Raw genomic sequence first — 15,317 nt, 5'->3', positions numbered from 1 at the left:
CTATTAGGTAATTTGGACATTCTGAATTCTCCTCGTGTACCCAAACAGGCGCCAGAATGTGGCGACTAGGGGCTTTTCACAGTAACTTCATTGCAGTGTTAATTTAAGCCAACTTGTGACAATAAAGATAATTAAAAAAAAAATTTTTTTTAAACCTCCACCAATTTTTGTGTCGTCTGTGAACTTAATCAGACCAGCTACATTTTCTTCCAAACCATTTATATACACCACGAACAACAAAGGCCCACGAACTGATCCCTGTGGAACGCCGCTAGTCACAGCCTTCTATTCAGAAAAGCACCCTTCTACTGCTACCCTCGGCTTCTGTGCCCAAGCCAGTTCTGCATCCAACTTGCCAGCTCTCCTCTGATCCCATGTGACTTCACCTTCTGTACCAGTTTACCATGGATTCACTGAAGTCCATGTATACAACATCTACCGCCTTTCCTTCATCCATCATCTTTGTCACTTCCTAAAAAAAACTCGATCAAAGTAGTGAGGCACGACCTCCCCTTCACAAAACCATGCTGTCCATCACTAATAAGTCCATTTGTTTCCAAATGTGAGTAAATCCTGTCTCTAAGAAGCTTTTCCAACAATTTCCCGACCACTGACGTAAGGCTCATCGGCCTACAATTTCCTGGATTATTCCTGCTGCCCTTCTTAAACAATGGAACAGCATTGGCTATTCTCCAGTCCTCTGGAACTTCACCTGTAGCCAATGAGGATACAAAGATTACTGTCAAAGCCCCAACAATTTCCTATCTTGCCTCCCTCAGTATTCTGGGGTAGATGCCATCAGTCCCTGGGCAACACGGTAGCATGGTGGTTAGCACTGTGGCTTCACAGCGCCAGGGTCCCAGGTTCGATTCCCTGCTGGGTCACTGTCTGTGCGGAGTCTGCACGTTCTCTCCTTATCTGCGTCGGTTTCCTCCAGTTTCCTCCCACAGTCCAAAGACGTGCGGGTTACGTGGATTCGCCACGCTAAATTGCCCTAGTGTCCAAAAAAGGTTAGGAGGGGTTATTGGATTGTGGGATTGTGTGGAAGTGAGGGTGCAGACACGATGGGCCGAATGGCCTCCTTCTGCACTGTATGTTCTATGTCTATGTCTTATCTGCATTAATGCTTAAGATGCCCAATACCTCCTCTTTATTAATATCAACATGACTAAGAACACTCTACCTTAGACTCCTCATCCACCAAGTCCTTCTTCTCTTTGGTGAACAGAGGCAAAGTATTCATTTAGTATCTCACCCATTTAGGGGCGGCAAGGTGGCACAGTGGTTAGCACTGCTATCGCACAGCACAGAGAACCCGGATTCGATCCCGGCCCCCTGTCCGTGTGGAGTTTGCATTCTCCCTGTGTCGCATGGGTCTCACCCCCACAACCCAAAGATGTGCAGGGTAGGTGGATTGGCCATGCTAAATTGCCCCTTAAATGGAGAAGAAAAATGAATTGGGTACTTAAATTTTTTTTTAAATTTTTTTTAAAATAATTGCTCAATATAGTGAAGAGTGGGAATTTTAAGACGAACATTTCTCTTTTATGGGGTGGGACATTGCTAAGTAAAGCACAAGACTTTCCTTTTGTTTCTCACAAGAGACAAATACTGAAAAAAAAAGTATACTTGCTGCACGAAGTAGCTTAAACATAAATTTATCCAAAGATCACAGCAGAAATACATAATCATGTTTAAAAGAAGAGTCTGCAATTTGCATACATAGAAATTTTACAACTCATTTAGAGTTTGGTTATTATTTTTGAGTCAGACTCAGTAACCAATAGCATACGGTATTCCGTGGTTTTGTTATATCAATTTAGAGTACCCAATTCATTTTTTCCAATTAAGGGGCAATTTTAGCAAGGCCAATCCACCTACCCTGCACATCTTTGGGTTGTGGGGGCAAAACCCACGCAAACACGGGGAGAATGTGCAAACTCCACACGGTCAGTGACCCAGGGCCGGGATCGAACCTGGGGTCTCGGCGCCGTGAGGCAGCAGTGCTCACCACTGTGCTACCCCTACCAATAGCATATGTCACATCATTCAAATGTTACAAATTCTAACTCGCCCCAGTATATAATAAAAGTAAACATCTGAATAACTTACAGACACAAACAGAATGCTTACACATAGTTGGGCCAACATCAATCACTGCAGTAAGCTGATATTGCAGTGCCTCAGAAGCCATGTTGAATCCAGTCATTGGTGATAGACGACAAGAGAGTCTAATGGTTTCTCCTTGTTGAGCTCGGAATGCTGCAAAACAAACAATAAACAAAACTTTTCACTGTAGTGCTTCAATATGCTACCCAGAGAAGTGTACAGATTATGTACATTCAATCGCAAATTCGCTATCAATAAGGTAAATAGAATTAAAATATTACGTTTATCTAGAGCAGACCACCACTTTCACATACACACAGACCAAGATGAACTGTTGGGATCTGATATAATGGTTGACTGTTCAAATGGAAAATTAGAATCGCAGTTCTTTTGTTTTAAAAAAAATGCATTTGATATGCTTTAATACGATACACTGCACAGGACTTACAATTGAAAAATGCATTGAAGTCTTCATCATTATCAAAGTCCACACGAGAATATTCACAACTTGGGCTGTCACTCTTGGAAGGAAATCCAACCTAGTCAAAAGAAAAGGTCAGTTTTAAAAAATTCATGCAATTTCTTGTAACGAGTTTCCAACTACACTAAAAAATTAAGATCCAATTTGATGAGGGGAAAAAAGTTTACACTGGAATTAATTTGAAACTATAGTTATCCATTTAGCACTGAAGGGGTTAAACACTTCTATATTGAGCTGTCACACAAGTTTTTAGCTGAAGTTGTCAATTGTAAGAAGATACCCCAAGGACACAATCAGCCAGGGTTTGTTCTCAGGGAGGAACTCCACAGGTGTAAGCTCTCAAGGGCTGTAAGAACAATGTGGGTATTCTACCATTTGCTCTGGGCCATGGTGTCTGGAGATAACAGAAAGGAGGAAAGGATGTCAGAGCAGTTTGTCTATTCTAGCATCCATACCTCGAGAGAAGCCATTAAAAGCAGTGATTCCGGCAAGGAAGGTGATTGATGAGAGCAAACCAGATAACGAACCATCGATATAAATATTAGGCGACAGCATGTACGTGTCTTTGTGCTAATTGAATATGCTAATTAAAGAGGAGTGCACATGTTGTAAGTGCTCAACTGTACTGATATATGCTTGGTGTAAATCTAATCGATAGTCATGATTGGACATAGATAACCAGTAACAAAAATGACTGGTATATGCTAATTTCTTGTAACTGAATCTGAAGTATCAGTCTGTACAATTCTTGAATCTGTACTTTTTGGTGTACCAGTTCGAACGTCATCAGCCCAATTATAGCTGTAATAAAGGGCTTGTTCATAACTCCCAAGAGTCTTGGTCTGGTCTTTCGTGAACGCGAGGGTGAATTACATGATAGTAGAACAGCTGTATAATTTCTCCTCAACACAATTAAGCTATGAAAAACCAGGAAAATTCAGACACGCCCCTTGAAAGGGAAATTATTGGGTTCGCCACACAAAATATACAGCTTAGTATGATACTGGGCCATACAATTATGCAAGGTGGCAAGAGTAAGTATGACACATACCTTCAGAAGATTAGCCATTGTTGCATGCAACAATTGTGGAATGACATCCAGCAATACAGTGTCCTTAGAGACATGCTCGTGTCTTAAAAATGAACACCAAGCTATCTGGGTTGAAGATCTTAAATACTGGACAAAAGAAAAATTGGAAATAAGTGGTTAATTCTTAAGCTGCCCTTTCTTCCCATCCCATCCAGAGTGGAGGAAAATAACTGCGTAACTCTTGGTCAGTAACACTCTTGTTAGCTTTGTTTGTTTACCAGAACATTCAGTGATAGCTCTACACTTGACCTGTGCTCATGTCTCCTTCCAATCCACCTCCCTCAAAACATGGAACAACTTGAATTTTGTAGTAACTGGACTCAGAGGACACAATCACTTTAAGACATTACAGGAGAATCACACATCAGGATGGCTATTCAGTTAGTCCTAATTGATATAGAGAAATTTAACTCGAATTGTTTCCCCATTTGACGTTTATCCAACACATGGATCTTAGGTGTGAAGCCTTCCTTGTATCTGTCATTTACTGGTTTGAGCCCATCTCACATGATAATACATTTTCAGTTTAAACGTTAGTAATATTTTGGGCAATTTATTTCTTAATCTGAGATATTGCTACAAGACGAGTCCTCACAGACACCCAAGCCAACATGAAGTATTTCCCCCTTTTCCCACTCATAGAATATGAACATCACTTATCTTTCCTGTGTGTGTGTTATACTTTGTAACTTAGTTATTGAGTTAAAAGGTTGAGACGGGTTAATAAGGAGCTGCCCCAAATATGAGTGGCAGATTTATATCAATCTCCCGAAGCCTGATTAGCAGGCAAGAGGTGTTGTTTACATAATTTGAAGCTTGACTGGTGTGAGAGTCATCTCAGACAGTCTCAGCTCCATTTAAGTTAAGAGCTTCAAAGCGCACTCATGGTGAGCTTTGCGCACGCACAGTGGGAGAGGCCACATGCAGAGTGAGCTTTAAAATTGGGAATCTGAAGAAGAGTGGGGAGGTGCTCTTTGCTATTTCTCCTTTCTTTGTAGCTTTTAAACCTTCAGAGTGTGGTCTTGCCCTGCTGCAGTCGAGGCTACAAGGGAGAGAGCCGATCGGTAAATAGTGGAAAAAGTCAGCAAGTCTTTACAACTTCCATCAATTATAGTTTGAAAATAAGTTTTGTAGTTTTTAATCTGTCAGGGCTCGAATTGGTAGTAACGAGGACAAGCAAAGGGCCATAGAGAATTGGATTTAATCTAATATCAAGCATCTTTGAAAGCTTTAATTTAAAAGATAAGTCATGGCAGGAGAACTCAAAGCCTTGGTTTGATGCTCTTGCTGCATGTAAGAGGCCGGGAACATTTCCAGTGCCCGGGGCCAGGAAGTATCTCCAGCTACAGCTCCTGGAAGCTCGCGTTTCATAGAACATAGAACATTACAGCGCAGTCCAGGCCCTTCGGCCATCGATGTTGCGCCAACCTGTGAAACCACTCTAAAGCTCATCTACACTATTCCCTTATTGTCCATATGTCTATCCCCTGCGCTGGAGCAGCAGTTGGGGACACTGTGGAGCATCCGTGAGGCCAGGTGTGTCGTGGATAGCACGTATAGAGAGGTGGTCACACTGCAGGCGAAGATTCCACAGGCAGGAAGGGAATGGATGGCCACCAGGCAGAGCAAGAGAGCTAGACTGGCAGTGCAAGAATCTCCTGTGGCCATACCCCTGCAAAACAGATGTACCGTTTTGGATACTTTGAGGAGAATGATCTCTCATGGAAAAGCAGCAAAAGCCAAATTCAATGCACTGTGGTTGGTTCTGCTGTAGTGGAGAGGAGTAAAAAGTGTAGGAATGCAATAGTTATAGGGGATTCGATTATAAGGCGAATAGCTAGGTCTTTCGGTGTCCGCAAACGAGACTTCAGGATGGTATGTTGCCTCCCTGATGCTAGGGTAAAGGATGCTCGGAGCGGTTACAGGACATTCTGCAAGGGGAGGGTTAACAGCCAGTGGTTGTGGTGCACATCGGTACCAACGACATTGGTTAAAAGAAAAGGGGGGGCAACACGGTGGCGCAGTGGGTTAGCACTGTAGTCTCACGGCGCTGAGGTCCCAGGTTCGATCCCGGCTCTGGGTCACTGTCAAAGAACAAAGAACAAAGAAATGTACAGCACAGGAACAGGCCCTTCGGCCCTCCAAGCCCGTGCCGACCATGTTGCCCGACTAAACTACAATCTTCTGCACTTGCTGGGTCCGTATCCCTCTATTCCCATCCTATTCATGTATTTGTCAAGATGCCCCTTAAATGTCACTGTCCGTGTGGAGTTTGCACATTCTCCCCATGCTTGCGTGGGTTTCGCCCCCACAACCCAAAAATGTGCAAGCTCGGTGGACTGGACACGCTAAATTGCCCTTAATTGGAAAAAGTTAATTGGGTGCTCCAAATTTATTAAACAAAAAAAAAAAGAAAAGGGGATATGGTCCTAAAAGCAGAATATAGGGAGTTAGGAAGAAAGTTGAGAAATTGGACCTCAAAAGGTAGTCATCTCAGGATTACTACCAGTGCCAAGTACTGGTCAGAGTCGAAATAGTAGGATCGGATGAGCAGGTGGCTGAAGAGATGGTGTGAGGGGAGGGCTTCAGATTCCTGGGGCATTGGGACCGGTTCTGGGGAGGTGGGACCTGTACAAACTTGACGGTTACACCCGGGCTTGATCGGGACTGGTGTTCTTGGAGGAGAGGGTACTTGCTAGAGCGGTTGGGGAGGTTTAAACTAATATAGCAGGGGATGGGAACCTATGTAAGGATTCAGAGCAGGAGGAATAAAGAACAAGAGAAAAAGACAAAGGAGAATAAGGCCCGTACCAGCCTCCCCGAACAGGCGCCGGAATGTGGCGACTAGGGGCTTTTCACAGTAACTTCATTTGAAGCCTACTTGTGACAAGAAGCGATTTTCATTTCATTTCATTTCAAATGTGATAGGCAGAGAAATCAAGGGCATGTATCAGGTAATAACACTAAAAATAGTAGGGAAGGGACAGGGTATGTTACAAGGACTAGCCTTAAGGTTTTGTACCTGCACATGCGGAGCATTCAAAATAAAATGGATAAATTAGTTGCGCAGAGAGATGTAAAGGGATATGATATAGTTGTGATTACGGAGACATGGCTCCAAGATGACCAAGGATCGGAACTAAACATTGAGGGCGATTCGGTTATTAGGAAGAACAGACAGAAAGGAAAAGGTAGCGGAGTTGCATTGTTGATTAAAGAAGATATTGATCACATCCGGTTGCGGCTATGCGGAGCTATGTCGCACATTCGACAGCTTCTGCTAAAAACGGACTTTTGGGCTCTTGTTTAGGGCCTGTAACGGCACTTGTTCGACGTTTCCCGGTGTGGGAAGGGGACAGCAACATTCCCCCGATAGTGTATGGATTGGGCCAGGAGTGGGGCGATTTAAAAAGTGGCATTGAAGCAAAGAAAGGTGTGAGGGAGGACGACCAAGATGGCGGCGGGCGGAGACCAGGCAGTGTGGAGGCGTGGGCACAAGAGCAGCAGGAGCTTCTCCAGCGCGGTTTTAAGGAACTGAAAGCAGAGCTGCTGGAGCCGATGAAGGCTTCGATCGATAAGCTGTTGGAGACCCAGGCGGCACAAGGGTCAGCGATCCGGGAGGTCCAGCAGAAGGTCTCGGAGAACGAGGACAAGATCCTGGGCCTGGTGAAGGTGGAGGCGTACCACAAGAAATGGCAAGCGAGGTTAGAGGAGATGGAGAACCGGTCGAGGCAGAAAAACCTGCGGATCCTGGGTCTCCCGGAGGGATCGGACGTGGTCACCATGCTGAATTCGCTGATGGGAGCAGGGGCCTTTCAGGGGCCCTTGGAGCTGGAGGGGGCCCACCGAGTGCTGGCGAGGAGGCCCAAGCCTAGCAAGCCGCCGCGGGCAGTGCTGATGCGGTTCCACCGGTTTGCTGATCGAGGGTGTGTGTTAAGGTGGGCCAAGAAGGAGCGGAGCAGCAGGTGGGAGAACGTGGAGGTCCGGATCTACCAGGATTGGAGCGCGGAGGTGGCGAAGAAGAGGGCCGGTTACTACCGGGTGAAGGCAGTGCTGCACAGGAAGGGGGTGAAGTTCGGTATGCTGCAGCCGGCGCATCTGTGGGTCACCTATAAGGATCAACACCATTATTTTGAGTCCCCGGAGGAGGCGTGGGCCTTTGTTCAGGCCCGAAAACTGGACTCAGACTAAGGGTCGGGGATAAGGGGTTGCGGTGGAGGGATGGTTGGGCTGTGTTTCGAGGGGGGGGGGGGGTTCTTTGTTTTTTGGGGGTTGATTGGGCATTGTTTTGATTAGTTCCGCCGGGTTGGGGGGTGGGGGGGGGGTCGTCGATGGAGCGGCGGGAGTGGCCATGGTCAGCAGGAGTCAGCTGACTTAGGTGGGTGCAATGGTTGGGAGCAATGCAGCTAGGGGGAGGACCTAGCTGGGGTGGGGGGGACCGGGTTGCTGCTGGAATGGCCAAGGGGGAGATGGAGTTGGTAGAGGAGAGGAGGTCGGGGCGGGGGCCTGCCGCTGTGGGGAACGGGTCGTGCGGGGGGCGCGGGCACGTGGCTGGCCTAGGAAGCGCTATGGCTAGTCGGCAGGGGAGGGGGGTGAGTAGCCCCCTGATCCGGCTGATAACCTGGAATGTAAGGGGACTGAATGGGCCGGTCAAGCGGGCCCGGGTGTTGGTGCACCTGACGGGGCTGAAAGCGGATGTGGCCAGGCTTCAGGAGAGCCACGAGGGTGGCGGATCAGGTAAGGTTGAAAAAGGGGTGGGTAGGGCAGGTGTTTCATTCGGGTTTGGATGCGAAAAATCGGGGAGTGGCAATCTTGGCGGGGAAGAGAGCGTCGTTCAAGGCGTCGAGCATTGTGGCAGACAATGGCGGTAGGTATGTGATGGTAAGTGGCAAGCTACAGGGGGAGCGGGTGGTGTTGGTCAATGTATATGCCCCGAATTGGGACGATGCGGGGTTCATGCGGCGTATGCTGGGCCGGATTCCGGACCTGGAGACAGGGGGCCTGATAATGGGGGGAGATTTCAACACGGTGCTGGACCCGGCATTGGATCGCTCTAGGTCTAGGACGGGCAGGAGGTCGGCGGCGGCCAAGGTGCTGAGGGGGTTCATGGACCAGATGGGAGGGGTGGATCCATGGAGGTTTGAGGGGCCGGGGGCCAGGGAATTTTCATTCTTCTCCTATGTCCACAAGACCTACTCCCGGATTGACTTTTTTTGTCATGAGCAGGGCGCTGATTCCGAGGGTGGAGGATACGGAGTACTCGGCGATAGCCATTTCTGATCATGCTCCGCACTGGGTGGACCTCGGGTTGGGGGAGGAGAAGGACCAGCGCCCGCTGTGGCGCCTAGAGGCGGGGTTGCTGGCGGACGAGGTGGTGAGCGGTTGGGTCCGGAAGTGTATAGAGAGGTACCTGGAGGCTAATGACAATGGGGAGGTACAAGTGGGGGTGGTCTGGGAGGCGCTGAAGGCGGTGGTCAGAGGAGAGCTGATCTCCATTAGGGCACACAAGGAGAGGGGGGAAAGAGGAGAGAGGAGAGGGGGGAAGAGGAGAGAGAGCGAGGGACAGGTTGGTGGGGGAGATGCTGAGGGTGGATAGGAGGTACGCGGAGGCCCTGGAGGAGGGATTGCTTAGGGACCTGCGTAGCCTCCAGGCAGAGTTCAATTTGTTGACCACCAGGAAGCGGAGGCGCAGTGGAGGAAGGTGCAGGGGGCGGTATATGAATAAGGAGAAAAGGCAAGCCAGATGCTGGCGCACCAGCTTCGGAAGTGAGAGGCAGCTAGGGAGATCGGGGGAGTTAGGGATGGAGGAGGGAGCACGGTGCGAAGTGCGGTGGGTATCAATGGGATCTTCAGGGACTTCTACGAGGAACTGTACCGGTCTGAGCCCCCACTGGAAGAGGGAGGGATGGGTCGCTTCCTGGACCAGCTGAAATTTCCGAGGGTGGAGGAGGGGCAGGTGGCGGGGTTGGGGCAGCCGGCTGGGTTGGAGGAGTTGGTCAAAGAGATAGGGAACATGCAGGCGGGGAAGGCACTGGGGCCGGATCGGTTCCCGGTTGAATTTTACAAGAAGTATGCGGACCTGCTGGGCCCGCTGTTGGTAAGGACCTTCAACGAGGCAACGGAAGGGGTGCTCTGCCCCCGACGATGTCTAGAGCGCTGATTTCCCTGATCCTGAAGCGGGACAAGGATCCCCTACAGTGTGGGTCATACAGACCGATCTCACTCTTAAATGTAGATGCAAAGTTGCTGGCAAAGATTTTGGCCATGAGAATAGAAGACTGTGTGCCGCAGGTCATACACGAAGATCAGACGGGGTTCGTGAAAGGGAGGCAGTTGAATACTAATGTACGGAGGCTCTTGAATGTTATAATGATGCCAGTGATGGCAGGGGAGGCGGAGATAGTGGCGGCGATGGATGCGGAGAAGGCCTTTGACAGGGTGGAGTGGGGGTACCTGTGGGAGGTGTTGAAAAGGTTCGGGGAGGAGTTAGTCAGATGGGTGAGGCTGTTGTATGAGGCCCCGGTGGCGAGTGTGGCCACGAACAGAAGGAGGTCAGAGTATTTCCAGCTACACCGGGGGACGAGGCAGAGGTGTCCCCTGTCCCCCCTCCTCTTTGCACTGGCGATTGAACCCCTGACCATGGCGTTGAGGGAGCCGAGGAACTGGAGGGGGCTGGTGCGTGGTGGGGAGGAGCACCGGGAGTAGTTCTATGTGGATGATTTGCTGCTGTATGTGGCGGACCCAGTGGGGGGGAATGCCGGAGGTGATGAGGATCCTGAGGGAGTTTGGAGATTTCTCCGGGTACAAGCTTAATATGGGGAAGAGCGAGTTGTTCGTAGTGCACCAAGGGGGGGGGGGGGGGAGACCAGACCAGGAGAGGGGGATTGGTGAGCTCCCGCTAAAAAGGGCGGAGAGGAGTTTCAGGTACCTGGCGTCCAGGTGGCTAGGAGCTGGGGGGCCCTACATAAGCTTAACTTCACGAGACTGGTGGAGCAAATGGAGGGGGAGTTTAAGAGGTGGGCCATGCTGCCACTCTCCCTGGCGGTTAGGGTGCAGTCAGTTAAAATGACGGTGCTCCTGAGGTTTTTGTTCCTGTTCCAGTGGGTATTATTGGGCCGCCAACGTGGCGATGGTGCGTAAGTGGGTGATGGAGGGGGATGAGGCAGCATGGAACAGGCTGGAGATGGCGTCCTGTGTGGGTACAAGCCTGGAGGCGCTGGTGACAGCGCCGCTTCCTCCAACGAGGTATATCACGAGCCCAGTGGTGGCGCCTACCCTCAAAATTTGGGGGCAATGGAGACGTCACAGGGGGGAGGTGGGGGCCTCGGTGTGGTCCCCGATTCGGGGGAACCACCGGTTTGTCCCAGGGAGGATGGACAAAAGGTTTCTGAGCTGGCACAGGGTAGGTATTAGAAGGATGGGGAACCCGTTTGTGGACGGGAAGCTCGCGAGCATGGGTGAGCTGAAGGAGAAGTTTGGGTTCCCCCAGGGGAACACCTTCAGATATATGCAGGTAAGGGCGTTTGTTCGGTGGCAGGTGGTGGAGTTCCCACTGTTGCCGCCACGCAGGGTCCAGGACTGGGTGTTGTCAAGGGTGTGGGTTGGAGAGGGGAGGATCTCGGCAACATATCAGGTGAAGCAGGAGGTGGAGGAGCTAAAGGGTAAGTGGGAGGAGTTAGCGAGGAGATTGACGAGGGGATGTGGGCGGATGCCCTGGGGAGGGTGAACTCTTCCTCCTCTTGCGCGAGGCTCAGCCTCATACAATTTAAGGTGCTGCATAGAGCTCACATGACCAGGGCATGGATAAGCAGTTTCTTTGGGCGCGAGGACAGGTGTGTTAGGTGCTCAGGGAGCCCAACAAATCACACCCACATGTTCTGGGCTTGCCCAGCACTGGAGGACTTTTCGAAGGGTGTAGCGAGGACGGTGTCGAGGGTGGTAGGTACCAGGGTCAAGCCAGGCTGGGGGCTCGCAATATTTGGGGTGGGGGAGGAGCCGGGAGTGCAGGAGGCGAAAGAGGCCGGGATTCTGGCCTTTGCATCCCTGGTAGCCCGGCGAAGGATTCTCCTTCAGTGGCAGGATGCGAGGCCCCCCAAGCGTGGAATCCTGGATCAGCAATATGGCAGGGTTTATTAAATTGGAAAGGGTGAAATTCGCCTTAAGGGGATTGGTACAAGAGTTCTTCAGGCGGTGGCAACCGTTCCTAAACATCCTGGCAGAACGTTAGAAGATGGTCAGCAGCAGCAACCGGGGGGGGGGGGGGGGGGGTTCGTTTTTCTTGCGTGGGCGTGTATTTTTGCCTTTGTGTTGATGAAGGCTGTTAATTTACTATTTATGTATATGGGGGGGGGGGGGGGGGGTTGTTCTTTTCTTTTTGTATTTTGTTGTTGACATTGCGAAAATTTGAATAAAAATTATTTTATTTTTTAAAAAAAAGATATTCATACAATATTGAGGAAAGATATTAGTACAGTTTAAAATTCAGCAAAGACAGACCAAGGGACTGATTAAGAAGGAGAAAATACAATTTGAAAGTAAACTAGTGGGGAACATAAAAATTGACTGTAAAAGTTTCTGTAGGTATGCAAAGAGAAAAAGATTAATAAAAACTCATATGGACCCCTTACAGTCAGAAACAGGGGATTTCATAACAGGTAACAAAGAAATGGCTGAGGAACTAAATTCGTACTTCGCTTCGGTCTTCACAAAGGAAGATATGAATAATGTACCAGATGTTCTGAGAAGCACAAGTTTTCGTGAGGTGCTGAAGGAAATTAATATTAGTAAAGAAATGGTTTTGAGCAAATTAATGGGATTGAAGGTGACAAATCTCCAGGGCCTGAAAATCGTCATCCCAGAGTACTTAAGGAAGTGGCCCGAGAAATAGTACATCCATTGGTGGTCATTTTCCAAAAGTTTTTGGACTCTGTAATGGTTCCTACAGATTGGAGGCTAGCGAATATAACCCTGCTAGTCAAAAAGGGAGGTGGAAAGAAAACAGGAAACTATAGATCAGTGAGCCTAACGTCAGTAGTAGGTAAGTTGCTGGAGTCCATTGTCAAGGATTTCATAACACATCAGTTGGAAAGCAGTGCTGTAATCAAAGTCATGATGTGGAGATGCCGGCGTTGGGTTGGGGTGGGCACAGTAAGAAGTCTTACAACACAAGTTATTCACCCGAGGAAGGAGCTACGCTCCGAAAGCTACTAATTCAAAACAAACCTGTTGGACTTTAGGTGGTGGCATCCATGGACGCGGAGAAGGCATTTGATCGGGTGGAGTGGCGGTACTTGTTCGAAGTTTTGGGAAGGTTTGGGCTGAGATTTGTGACATGGGTACAGTTGCTGTATGTGGCACCACGGGCGAGGACGAATGATATGAGCTCACAAAGCTTTGATTTATACAGGGATGTGAGGCAGGGGTGCCCGCTGTCACCGCTACTGTTTGCACTGGCCATAGAGCAATTGGCGATGGCTCTCAGGAGGTTGGCAGAGTGGCGGGGGATTAGGAGGGAGCATCGGGTGTCGCTCTATGTTGATGACCTCTTGCTGTATGTTTCCGATTCATTAGAGTATGGGAAGGATTATGGGCCTGCTGGGGAGGGTTGGAGGGTTCTCGGGGTACAAGCTGAATGTCGGGAAAATCAAGGTATTCCCAGTGAATGAGCTGGCACAATTTAGGGGGGGTGCCATTTACGGTAGTGAGGGAGAGGTTTAGGTACTTGGGGATTCAGGTAGCGATAGAATGGACGGGGCTCCATAAGTAGAACTTAACGAAGCTGGTGGAGGAGGCTAGGGAGGATCTTAAGAGTTGGGATGCACTGCACTTAACGCTGGCAGGGAGGGTCCAAGTGGTGAAAATAAATATTCTGCCGAGGTTATTCTTTATCTTTGAAGCTCTCCCGATCTTTATACCAAAGGCCTTTTTTCGGAAAGTGGACACGATCATTTCTGACATTGTATGGACAGGGAAGGTGCAGAGGGTGGGGAGGATCCTGCTACAGAGGCAGAGGCAGCAGGGGGGGGTTGGCGTTGCCAAACTTGCTTCATTATTATTGGGCGGAGAATGTGGACGAGGTGCGGCGTGGTGGGAAGGAGATGGGGCAGAGTGGGTTAGGATGGAGGAGTTTTGTAAGAGGTCTAGCTTGAGGGCTATGGTGGCAGCAGCATTGCCAATGGCTCCTAGTAAGTATTCAAGGAGCCCAGTGGTGCAGTCCACAGTGAAGTTATGGAATCAGTTGAGGATGCATTTTAGGGTGGAAGGGATGTCGGTGCGAATGCCGCTGTGCGAGAATCAGGAGTTTGCGCAGGGGGGATGGATAGTGTATACAGGAGGTGGAGGGAAGTGGGGCTGGTCAAGGTGAGGGATCTGTATTTGGAGGGAGGGTTCGCCAGTCTGGAGGAGCTAAGGGAGGGGGTAGAGCTGCCGAAGGAGAGTTCAGGTAACTGCAGGTTATGGGCTTTGCACGAAAGGTCTGGAGGGGGTTCCCTAGGTTGCCGGGGTACACCCTGCTGGACCGACTGCTGCTTCCGGTTGTGGAAGGGGAGGGAAGAATTGGGGATGTATACAAGTGGCTGGGGGAGCAAGGAGGTGAGCAGGTGGTGAAGATCAAGGAGAAATGGGAAGTGGAGTTGGGAGGGGAGATCAATATTGGGATCATGGTGAGGCACTGCATAGGGTAAACGGGACCTGCTCATGTGCAAGAATGAGCCTGATACAGTTTAAGGTGGTGCACAGGGTGCATATGACTCGAGCGAGAATGAGTGGGTTCTTTCAGGGGGTAGCAGATGAGTGTGAGAGGTGTGGGCGGGGGCCAGCGAATCATGCGCACATGTTTTGGGATTGCGAAAAATTGGGAAGATTTTGGGCGGGAGCGTTCGCGGTCTTAGCCAGGTAGTGGAGGAGGAGGTGGATCCGGACCCTTTGATGGCGATATTTGGGGTTTCAGAGAAGCCAGAGCTCATGGAGAGGAGAAAGGCCGATGTCTTGGCCTTCCCCTCTCTGATTGCACGGCGGCAAATTTTGCTGGAGGGACGGTCGGCATCGCCACCAGGGGTAGCGGCTTGGTTGGGTGACCTGTAGGACTTCCTGCGATTAGAGAAGATAAAGTATGAGTTGAGGGGCTCTTCAGGGGGGTTTGAGGAAAGGTGGGGGATGTTTGTGACCATGTTTGAGGGGCTGTTCGTCGCGGGGGAGTGTGTAAAAGAGGAAAAATCTGTACAGACTGTATAGCTGATTGTAGGGAAGCATGTGTCCCGGGGTGTTTGTTCACCTGTTTTGATACATGTTTGTAATAAAATACATTTTTTTTTTTTAAACCTGTTGGACTTAAACCTGGTGTTCAAAGACTTCTTACTGCAATCAAAGTCAACATGGATTTACGAAAGGAAAATCATGCTTGACAAATCTACTAGAATTCTTTGAAGATGTAACTGGTACAGGTGACCAGGGAGAACTGGTGGATGTGGTTTATTTAGACTTCAAGATGACATTCGACAAGGTGTCACATAGATTAATATGTAACGTTAAAGCGCATGGGATTACAGGTAGTGTCTTGAGATGGATAAAAAGCTGGTTAGCAGACAGGAAGCAACAGGTTGGAATAAATAGGTATTTTCCTGATTGGCAGCAGTGACG

General features: G+C 49.3%; 1 protein-coding gene across 4 annotated transcripts in view; it reads right to left on the bottom strand.

Moving 5' to 3' along the window:
* Positions 1–15,317, bottom strand: part of xpo5 (exportin 5) — a 214,098-nt gene that overhangs the window by 120,694 nt on the left and 78,087 nt on the right. For 2 of the 4 annotated variants that reach the window (XM_072511332.1, XM_072511324.1), the window contains exons 11-13: positions 3,642–3,767; positions 2,558–2,648; positions 2,113–2,262 (exon numbers count right to left, since the gene is read on the bottom strand). In XM_072511332.1, the coding sequence (XP_072367433.1) occupies positions 2,113–2,262; positions 2,558–2,648; positions 3,642–3,767 (367 nt within the window). The remainder of the gene's footprint in view (positions 1–2,112; positions 2,263–2,557; positions 2,649–3,641; positions 3,768–15,317) is intronic. The other 2 variants (XM_072511353.1, XM_072511343.1) reach the window with 1 other exon arrangement.

This window comes from Scyliorhinus torazame, chromosome 1 (assembly GCF_047496885.1).
Source record: "Scyliorhinus torazame isolate Kashiwa2021f chromosome 1, sScyTor2.1, whole genome shotgun sequence".
NCBI lineage: Eukaryota > Metazoa > Chordata > Chondrichthyes > Carcharhiniformes > Scyliorhinidae > Scyliorhinus > Scyliorhinus torazame.
This window is presented reverse-complemented; position numbering and strand designations above follow the sequence as displayed.